This window comes from Pundamilia nyererei, unplaced genomic scaffold, assembly GCF_000239375.1.
Source record: "Pundamilia nyererei isolate P.nyererei 1_Seehausen unplaced genomic scaffold, PunNye1.0 scaffold00256, whole genome shotgun sequence".
Lineage (NCBI taxonomy): Eukaryota > Metazoa > Chordata > Actinopteri > Cichliformes > Cichlidae > Pundamilia > Pundamilia nyererei.
In genome coordinates this window covers 54,056-64,372 of record NW_005187657.1, presented here as the reverse complement: position 1 = coordinate 64,372, position 10,317 = coordinate 54,056, and the positions used below count along the sequence as shown (strand labels likewise).

At 46.2% G+C, this 10,317-nt stretch overlaps 2 protein-coding genes across 9 annotated transcripts in view; one reads left to right on the top strand and one right to left on the bottom strand.

Moving 5' to 3' along the window:
- Window positions 1–1,998: 1,998 nt before the first annotated feature.
- LOC102196507 (spermatogenesis-associated protein 2) lies at window positions 1,999–5,465 on the bottom strand. The gene is made up of 4 exons (XM_005749833.2): window positions 5,129–5,465; window positions 4,752–4,861; window positions 3,738–3,861; window positions 1,999–2,281 (listed from the first exon to the last, which is right to left on the bottom strand). The coding sequence occupies exons 1-4, from the start codon at window positions 5,459–5,461 to the stop codon at window positions 2,138–2,140; spliced, it is 711 nt and encodes a 236-aa protein (XP_005749890.1). The 5' UTR covers window positions 5,462–5,465; the 3' UTR covers window positions 1,999–2,137.
- A 186-nt stretch (window positions 5,466–5,651) lies between these two features.
- Window positions 5,652–10,317, top strand: part of nvl (nuclear VCP like) — an 18,629-nt gene continuing 13,963 nt past the window's right edge. For 3 of the 8 annotated variants that reach the window (XM_013915093.1, XM_013915091.1, XM_013915092.1), the window contains exons 1-6: window positions 5,859–6,040; window positions 7,065–7,137; window positions 7,440–7,510; window positions 8,615–8,667; window positions 8,937–9,027; window positions 9,112–9,166. In XM_013915093.1, coding sequence (XP_013770547.1) covers window positions 7,081–7,137; window positions 7,440–7,510; window positions 8,615–8,667; window positions 8,937–9,027; window positions 9,112–9,166 — 327 coding nt within the window. In that variant the 5' untranslated portion in view covers window positions 5,859–6,040; window positions 7,065–7,080. Of the gene's footprint in view, window positions 5,711–5,847; window positions 6,041–6,891; window positions 6,963–7,064; window positions 7,138–7,439; window positions 7,511–8,614; window positions 8,668–8,936; window positions 9,028–9,111; window positions 9,167–10,317 lie in introns of those variants that run through there. The other 5 variants (XM_013915088.1, XM_013915090.1, XM_013915087.1 and 2 more) reach the window with 5 other exon arrangements.

Here is a 10,317-nt window from a genome sequence, read left to right as displayed (position 1 = left end):
TCAGGTTGTAAATCGTGTTTTTAAAAAGTAACTAAGTAATTAATTACTTTTGAAAATAAGTAATCAGTAAAGTAACGGGATTACTTTTGGGGGGGGAAGTAATCAGTAATTAGTTACTGATTACTTTTTTCAAGTAACTTGACCAACACTGGTCAGGAGCCTTGCGGAGTAATCTGGGTCCTAAACTCCGTCAACTTCAGGTCCCAAAGTCAAACGAACACTGTGGCATCACTGAGCATTGAAAACTGTCTAAATTCTTTCACCTTTAATAAAACGATCAGCGTTGCTGCTTTACCAGGTGTAACAATTAAGTTAACATCCAGGCGTCCATGAAAACAGGATTTATTACATTTAACAGAGTTGTCCTAGATGATTAAACATGCAACTATTTTGCTGGTAATACCTGAAATGAGTAATGAGGGGGGGGGGTCATAACCAACCTAACCCCCCTGGAAATTACGCCCCTGACTGAAGTTGGGCTAGCTGGTGTATAATGATGTGCTATGGGATCGCTAGCAACACAGCTATGTTAGCATAACATAAGCAGTGAAGCTGCAGGATGAACGCTAACCTTTTTCCACTCGATAAAAGTTAACGTGAAGGTTCCTGATGGTTAGAGACAAATGCAATCGCATGGCAGGATGCTATACACGGACCAAACTTCAGCCAGGAGAACAACTGAGATCATCCATCCACAATACGAGGTTAGTCATTAATGTACTGCAACATGGGAATAGAGCAGCTGCCAGAGGATTCAGAATTAATGAATCAATGGCACAGAAGTGGAGGAAGCAAGAAGAATGAGTTGAGTAATGTTTGACTTCTCTGATTTTGTTTCGCCTTATGTATGAAAACAGACCCGTTCATCGGCAGCGTGCCTTATAATCCATGCGCCTTCTGGTCTGAAAACTATGGTATTTGTAGGGGCCTCTAAACCTATTGCTCTACATACCACAGCAGTATGGTGGTCCAGTGTTCTTTCCTCATGTGTTAGACATCAGTCCAGCTGTTTCCCAGCTGTGTTCCAGCTTCGACATGTTGTATTCATGTAACATAAATAATGCAGCTGAGTTTACTGATGAAAACAGATTCAGTTTTATCTCAGGCTAAAGAACGAGTCTTTAAAGGAACTATCCGAGTTGCCTTGCCGTGCTGGAACACCACATTGCACTGCCAGAGGGTTTCCAGAGTAAGGTCAGGTTTAATAAGAGGGCTGAAGGGGCAGCAGACATGGGGAGCACAGTGGAGCAGTGATTAGCACTGATGTGTCACAACTAAAGGCTCCTGGTTCAGAGCTGTGTGCGGTACGTGTTTGTGGTTTGAAATGTGCCAGTACTGTGATGCAGGTGTGGGGGGATAGTTGGGTGTGGCTTCTAGTCCAAGGTGTCCACAGCATGAACACTGACACACGACTGCAGTGCTGCTGGAGTTGAGCAGAAAAACACAAAATGTAGAAACGCGATGGCGCTTAGAGCTCGACCTGAGGATGGCTGTGTGTAACTGCGTGGCTCTAGCATGTTACACACAGGACGCTGCCTCGGCCTGAGACAGGCAGACTGCGATTTACCATCAGCTGCTGAAGATGGCCTTTCTGTTGGCAAGAAGGAATAGCTATTGAGGTCGCTGCCATTACAAGCAGCTTTTCCACACTTCGATCCTGTGGAGCTGCAGATATTCAATAAAGTCAAACAGGTGGAAGCAAGAAACTCAACTTTAGCTCCAGTTAATGTTTGTCAGACACACATTCGGCTATTTTTACTTGCCAGTATCATGAAAACCACCAGAGAAGGGTCGGTGCGTGTGCTGAACGCTGGGAGAAGCCTAATACTGAGAGCCTGCCTCGGGTGAAGAATGCCTGACACTACTTATTTAAATGCTTGGCTGTGATGTGCATGAATGTGTCCCAGCACAAACAGTAACACCCGGCACCCTCAGCAAGCTTCATTCATAAACAGCAAACTGAGCTGATTCTAATGTAGTTTAGTTATTAAGCTTTGTCAGTCACTCTTATATCAAATATCGTGTGGGTGCTCATTTTAAACTGTTGGGACTTGTTTTAATGAATGCACACAGTATCGTGTGTCTTCAGTCGGTCTCTGTAAAGCACTTTGTCCGGCTCTGGGAAAAGCTGCAGGTTTCAGGAAGCAGCAGCTACCTCTTTTTTATCCTCCTCCGTCTTCTTTTCCTCCTCGTCCTCCGTTTGTTCCGTTGCCGTCCTGTTTTGCGTGCATTCAGTCAGTTTCACAGCTCGCTCTCGTCTCTGAAGAACATCGAGCCACTCCTGTAAAGTAAGACAATCACCGTCACGTGGCGGTCAAACCAAACCCATCTAGCGTGACCTCTGACCTGCCGTCTGTGTCACCTGCACATCCTCTCCCAACAGCCACTCCTGTGTCAGGCTGCAGCCTGATCTGTGCTGAGGGATTTCCCATGATGCTTTACTGATTTCTATTCTGCCCCCTCTCGTACTGATTGCATGCTCGTTACCTCACAGCACAAAGCACTTTGCTGCTGTGTTTGAGTAAAAATCTGATTTAACTGAATTGAATAATGCTTCAACAATAATAATAATAATAAAAATTGATGTATTTTTTGTATACTTTGTTTTTCCTTTCTCTGATTTTGTCTCTACATTATTTCTTTGCTTACTTTTCTTTTAGAGCCACTTAGTGTAGGAATTCTGTATTAATTCCCAGGAGATCCTGAATTGTTTAAGGTGAGCAGGGGTCAGATGCAGCAAGGCAGCATCATTGCACACATTCAATTCAGAATGGGCTGATATTTTCTCTTGATATGTTTCTATGTTCTATTATTATTATTCTACTATTATTAATAAAATCTGGCTTTATGAGGTTTCCAAATCACTGGATTCTGGTTTCATCTATATTCCACACAGCTACACAACCTTTTCACAGTTGGGTTGTATTTGGCAGCATGGAGCCGTTTTCAGCAGTTGTTATTCTGGGATTCATGACTTTATTCAGAGCAAAGTATAAAACATGACACTTCCTCCTCACACTGCTGAATATTAGAATGGAAATGTGCCAAAGCTGAGCAACCATGAAAAGTTACAGTCATTTAGTATTTCATGGTGACACACTGAATATGCCACGGCTCCAAGGTTCCACCGTTTAAACTCACAGCTTCAAAAAGGGAGGAAATAAAAAAGGGGATAATTTATGGGGAATGATCAGAGGAGCAGGGTCCAGGAACCAGGCTCTGAGTTTGCTAACTGTGAGATGAGGAAGAGACAAAGAGTTAAGCTCAACTCTGCATCAGTTACTGTGGTACTCAACCTGCTGGCCGGCAGGTTTTCTTTAACAAATTCGGAGTTTCTCCCTGACTCCGCCTTCCTGCTGCAGCTGAACCAGCTGACGGACACCCCTGTTCACAGAATTCATGTGTTTACAAACGTTGAAATCTTAGTTAGATGTTAGTTATTTTTCTTTTTAACAAGTGCTTTTATAATCAATGAGCCATCAGTGTAAGCGCAGAGACAGCGCTCACATCAGGGATTTATTATAGTCTCTGTGAGTCTGTGCACAACTTGAACTTCAGTATCTTGCCCGAGGATGTTTCAGCAGGTGGACTGGAGGAGACAGGTTCGATTATCTACTCTACAAGCTGAGTACAGCTGCTCAGCCCTACTAACTTACCACAGTGGCTTAAAAAACAATCGATGTGATATACTGTAACGTAACTGATGAGACGATTACTAACATGAAACATGGTCATACCTGTGGTCTCAGTTGATCCTCCTGAAGTTCCAGGAAGTGGTTACATTCCACTCTGGCCAAGAGCAGCTCAAAACCAACGAGCATGGCTTTGTCTGCATTAACATCCTCACTGAGCCTGTACTCACTGAAATGCATCAAACAGAACAGAGACAAAGTGATGAGGAGAGCAGAACCACAGACGACTGGGTGGCTGCAGCTGTGCGGGTAGAGTCTGCTAATCGCAAGGTTGATCCCTGTCTGCCAATTATTCTTGGGCAAGATACTGCAGGTTGGGCTCTGATGCATCCATCACAGTGCAAATCTTAGATAGAAAGCACTTAGGTACAGATAGTGTGTAAAATCTGAACTCGGGTTTTTACTTGGTCTCAGGAACCTTTGTAAGAAAAGTGATCCTATGAAAGTCAAGTCAAAGAACCTCGGCTGACCAAGGCGTGTGCTGGAGGTCAATAAAATAAAATATATTTATAAAAAAATATCCATCCATTCGCTTCCGCTCATCCTTTTCAGGGTCGCGGGGCGCTGGAGCCTATCCCAGCTGTCATATAAAAATATATTAAAAAGAACAAAATCACACTGTCTCCAGCTGCCTGCTGTGTTTTGGAGTCATTTATTCTGAGAGGGACACATGTGATATATGAACAAGCTGAGTGTCTTGGCACATGAAAACATTCTTGGGGAATTTTTGGAAAGCTTTGTATACACGTTGTGTCACCAGGTGTCGCTTGTTACGTGTCCACGTGTGGAATTAAAGTGGTAAATGAGCTGGACTTTTCTATTCTGAGCACTCAAACTGCTCTCTACTACAAGCCTCACTCGGTCACACATTCAGACCTGAGCACCAGTGGAATATTCACTCACACACAGCTTTGGGATGGCGTCCATTTAACCCGCTCTACCTCCTGAGCCACAGCCACCCTAAGGAGTCTACGTTTGTCCTGACAAAGAGCTGTGCAAGGCTGCGACCTTGTGGATTAATGTCGACAGTTGGTGCGTCGCTCTTGCGCTGGTTCTTACCATTGTTTGGGGTCTGTATGAGGCACATAACCAATGGAGGCCAGGACAGACTGTATGGTGGAATTGCTGAAAACTGGCTCAAGACAGTAAACAAATGGAGCCGTAAATGTCTGAAAGAGAAAGAAAACACAAACACGGTTCATCTGATAGTACACAGGCTCAGTGATCACTTCCGTTTGGCCTGACACAGCTGTGAGCAGAAAAAAGATAAGCGTCACTGGGCTGTTGTGTGTCCACTCACTGCTACACAAGCAGATGTTGTGACACGGTGTGGTTCAGCTGAATGACATCTGCAGTCACAGTGTAACATGTCAAACGAGTATCAAGTGTACTCCTGTACAGAGCCGCTGTGCGGGAAACGCGGCGCGTCTTCTGACCTTTAGTGTCCTGATTTCCTTCTTCCATGGCTGCAGGAACAGGTTGACGCACAGAGTTTCCAGCACTTCTGAGGCTCTGATGAAGGCGGACAGGTGTTTCCTGAAGTCGCTCTGAGCCTCACAGCGCTCAGTCACAGCCTGGTAAAAGGGGAACATTGTGAAAGTCCCGCCGGTCTCCGCCTCGCTCAGTAGATACTGAGCCGCCCTGTTCAGCAGCTGGGGGTCGCGGCACGGCCCGACCTCTGCCCGCTCCTCCAGGTAACACTTGACATAGTCCGCGTACACGTCCCCGCGGGAAGGAGCCGGCCCTCCTGCTCCGGTACCGTCCTTCATGACCGCCACAGCGACGAGCCCCACCACCTCGGACTAACGAGGAAGTGTGGCAGTCCGACAGCACGACGAGGAAGTGAAAGCGACAGCGGCTCCTCCTCACGCCGTGTGCGGCACAGAGCGGCAGACTGGGAGCCACCGTGCCCGCCGACTACTGTCTCACACTACAGCTTCCCCGGGGCCAGGAACCACGCGGTTTGGACTGCTGCTTCTCACTGATACAAGGACGTGTTCGGTGTCGGGAGTGCTGAAGTAACGGTCAACTCATTTGCTTTATGACAAATTCATATTTCGAGCTTTTCAAACTACATCGCAAAACGTACCGGTGTGTTCTGATGTTTCCCAAATCTCAAGAAAGGCTGTTTTATTTTGAAAATAATCACCCGGATGTGATCATTTTCGTTTCCGGGACAACTGTGTGTCGCACTCGTGTTGGTGGTAAGGCTGTTTCCCCGTGCCTGTAAAAGCCACGCGTGAGAAACCGCGTGGTGACGGGGTTGTGTTTTAATGCCGTCCAGCTGATACAAGCCGGACATCCACCCTTTAAAGCCCGCGAACAGGAGCGCCCTCCATACTTTGATCGTGAGTCACGTTTTTGCAGGAGCCGTTTAGACTTTTGTTTGGTCCGCTACGCTTGAGTCTGTGCCTCTTTCATACGTGGGTGCTTAAAAACACGCGAGTGGCCGTACAGCTGTGCCCACACTCACAGCTCTTGTTTTCTAGCCGTCCCTGCCTGATGAATGTCGCTGTCACAGAGTCGCTTCTGATCACCTGGATGTGCTGAAGAAATCATAGAGATGAGATGAAACGGCACTTGCAGATGAACAGGAGTTCCTTCTGGGATGCTTGAAGGTGGTGAAGGAAAGAAACAATAAGAGCCAGGCCACCGTCTGTCCCAGAGCTAACACTGCTGAGTGAAAAATCAGATTTCTGCTGCAAACTGTGTAGAAAATTGTCCAAATAAAGAAATTGGTAAAAATGGTAAATGGCCTGTATTTATATAGTGCTTTACTCGTCCCTAAGGACCCAAAGCGCTTTACACTACATCCAGTCATCCACCCATTCACACACTGGTGATGGCAGCTACATTGTAGCCACAGCCACCCTGGGGCGCACTGACAGAGGCGAGGCTGCCGGACACTGGCGCCACCGGGCCCTCTGACCACCACCAGTAGGCAACGGGTGAAGTGTCTTGCCCAAAGACACAACGACCGAGACTGTCCGAGCCGGGGCTCGAACCGGCAACCTTCCGATTACAAGGCGAACTCCCAACTCTTGAGCCACGATCGGCCCAAATTGGAGAAACGATGCTCCTAACAGAAAGCAATGAATGAACAGATAATAACACCGGTTATTATTGGCGCAGTGAGGGGCGGAGCGGGCTTGTCTCTGGTTGCGTTTTTGGAAAAACAATAACATGAAGACTTTGATGAAGTTCGGTGTAAATGTGATGTATCATAGTTTAATACGAGGCTAGTAAAGGCGCCGTGGGGACATAGTGGTTGTAAGTTTTCACAGAAAGCTGGACACAGTGCTTTTCTGTTGTAAAAGTGTAAAATGACGCTGTGGTTACCATGGTTACTAAAGCTGAGGGTGTGTCCTGCAGCAGGCGCGGAGAAGGCATGAAGGGCCACGGCGGCGGGTGGCAGGACGGTCGCCTCAGACAAAGAGTTGAGCAGGTACGTGTCTCTCCTCAGTCACCGGTGCGACCAAGACCAGTATAAAGTAATCAGATTACATGTTACTGAAACCAATGATGTCATCATTTGTGTTGCATGAGTTCTTTGAGCATCTGCTGTGTGTGTGTGTGTGTGTGTGTGTGAGACCCTGGCACTGCTTCACACTGTGTGGCCATCATCGAGCTGTCAAAACTATTGATGTTCCATAAATATAATGCCAGCGAGTGGATTTCATGATGTTTCCTGGTGATTTTCCTTGTGTCCACCACTTTGGTTACATGAATGTTGAACTGTGTTTTCAGTATCTGGGCTCCAGCAGCAGTGAATATGTGGATCTGTCAGCCATGGCCCTGGACCTTCAGAAACTGTACAGGCGAGTCATCTGTCCTGGCTCAAATAAGACACTCGAGCTTGTTCCACAAAGCTGAGATCTGCACGGCTGGTTCCAGTGAAGATATGTGGTGGTGTAAAAGCCCTGCATGTTGACTCTTCTTTGTCTGTGTTAAATCAGCTCTATTTTAATGCTTGAGTGGCTGACATGGTTTTAATGCATCACACTGCAGACCTGCATCTGTGAGGTTGGCTAATATCTGAAATTTCTGAGCACATTTTCACAGACACTGATAACAGTGACACATACGGTCACTGGACTTGTCAGTTTGACAAATCTGGTCCTTAGTGGGTCTTAGAGTGGGGTCAGTGCTCATAAGGAGCTTGTTGGAGTTCCTTCAGCAGCAATAAGCTGAAGTAAAGGTGTTCTCCATCATTCTGTCATCATTGTGGATGAAGTTCTGTTCTCTGAGGTTTGCAGGCATGTGTTTGAAATGACCCTGTAACCTGTGTCAGACCGATGGGCAGCAGATCATTGCTGATGTCCTTCCACCTTGGCATTGTGTTAACACACACCTGAGTGCTGCTGTGTTCACACTGATCAGCTCATCAGCACCTGGCTGCTGCTGACCTCCCTCGTCCCTGTCAGAGTGTTACGCCGTGCTTTTTTCCTATTCGCTGCATCGGGCTTCATTTTTGTTAAAAAGAAATATGACATGTGGTTCTTTATTTCATTTTCAGACTTGGTAAAGACCAGATTGTTTTTTGTTTTTATCATGGCCTGAAAACCTTACTACTGAAAGGGGTTGTACCTCCTCTTTCACACCACTGAGCTCACTGAGGAGAGCAGAACAAGGTGTACAAAGACTCTGGAAACTCCGTCTTTGGGTTGAGAAAATCAGTGAAGAAACATCTGATCATTAGTCCATTGTTTATTGTCACAGAAAGCGTGAATCAGTTGTCTTTCCTGTGTCTGGTAGTCCGTTATATTAATTAGCTTCACCACTTTTTAATTACATTCCTTTTACATGCATGAGGTGAAGGACGGCTGGGATAGAATTGAAAATGCACATAAATCTGAGTCCGTGTCGGCCTTAGGTGCTTCCACCGCTTTGGTCCTGGTGACATGAAGTTATTGTGTCTTTAGGATGGACTATGGCAGAAGAAACAAGACGGCGTTCAGGATCCAGGTAGAGAAAGGTAAGAGAGCACGGTCTGTGTGGTTCTGCTGTTTGGACACATCTCCATTGATATTGAAGGATGAATGATTCCACTGTAGCAGCAGGCTGGTTAAGGATGATCATGTTGAACCTTTTTAATGAAAAACAGGCAGGATCATTCAGGTTTTCCATCACAGGAAGTCTTGTCGTGCAGCGATATGACAAAAGCCCAGATGACCTCTGCAGCTTGTGTGTGTCTGTTACAGCCTAATGATTGTGCGCTCAGTTTGACATGTATGGCTTTTCTAGTGTATGAAGCAGTCATTAAGGATTCTGGGCTGAACGAGCTGGAGAGCAAACACCTGGCTAAGAGAGCCAAGCACAGCCACCGTGACACTGGGTGAGGCCCTCTGCTTGTTGTGTCCTCTGCTGTCCTTCTGCTCTTTAAATGTGTAATTGATGTGCTCTAAATCTGTGTTTACAGTGACGAGAGTGGTAGCAGCAGCTCAGAGGAGGCTTCTGACAGTAATGAGAACATTGTAAGCACTAATTAGTGATGCGTGTGTGTGTGTGTGTGTGGATGCTCAGTCATCCAGGTAAGGAAATCCCAAAAAGTTGATTCTTTTCTCTGAACAGAATTTTAACCGACTTTAGCAAGGACTGCCTAAAGCTAGCACATGTGCACGAGCAAACAGCACCACTCATGGCTGCACCTGAGATTCAGATGCAGACAAAGCAGGATTACTCCTAAAAGTCTGCAAATGCAATCTTCATTTAAGGCTTCCCAGCAACAAAAATGCCCCAGAACCAGCTGCTCAGTGAACGGGTGAGACAGATTTGACATGCTAAAATTAAAAGAGATCCGACAGAGATCTTCTCGATGAGAGTAGCAAAAAGTGGAGAAAAACATCCTCGCAAAAGCTGCGAAAACTTTGTTGTGACGCCGAGGCAAAGCAGAGCTGCTGCGGACAAAAGCTTCAACTTGTCCCAGCAATGCAAAGCGCCCAGCATCCAACATCTGCATGGAGGAAAGGAAGGCACTCGCATCCCTTAGTAATGACAACAACAGTATCATGCTCTGAACACCACATCCAGAACACCCTGGATTTTATTGAGATGTCATTATGGAGGCAGAGGAAACAATAGTTCGATGGTCAGTGGTCATGATTTACATGTTAATGATGAAGAAGCTGAGCTCACAGCCCGTTGTTACTCACCGTGCAAATGTTCAGCTGAGACTGAACACGTCACCTGATGAGTGACGAAAACATCCAGATGAACAGAATCAACTTCTTGGGGCAGCGTGTGTGCGTGCGTGTGTGCGTGCGTGTGTGCGTGTGTGTGCGTGCGTGCGTGCGTGCGTGTGTGTGCGTGTGTGTGTGTGCGTGTGTGTGTGCGTGCGTGTGTGCGTGCGTGTGTACGTGCTATAAGTCAATGGTGTCAGACCCAGTGTGAGGCTATAATCCCCTGTTGCTAGGAGAAACCTTGTGGTGTGTGTGTGTGTGTTTGCCTTTATAAACTGCAAGATTAACAGAAAAAGAAAACACACACACTATCAATCTGCTGGTTTTGCACTTATGAACACACTGCTTTGGCCACCATGGAGAAGCCTGACCCTCTGTGGGGCTGGGACAATTCTGTTTTAAGTATACAAGGATATAATTATAAATAAATGATGGTCAGTGTTTTT

What these genes read in the sequence shown, in the direction of transcription:
- LOC102196507 (XM_005749833.2), bottom strand. Translation starts at nt 5,461, where the DNA reads ATGAAGGACGGTACCGGAGCAGGAGGGCCGGCTCCTTCCCGCGGGGAC. An exon ending in AGGAAATCAGGACACTAAAG is followed by an intron (nt 4,862 to 5,128) that starts GTCAGAAGACGC and finishes TTTCTCTTTCAG; the next exon opens with ACATTTACGGCTCCATTTGT. An exon ending in CATACAGACCCCAAACAATG is followed by an intron (nt 3,862 to 4,751) that starts GTAAGAACCAGC and finishes GATGCATTTCAG; the next exon opens with TGAGTACAGGCTCAGTGAGG.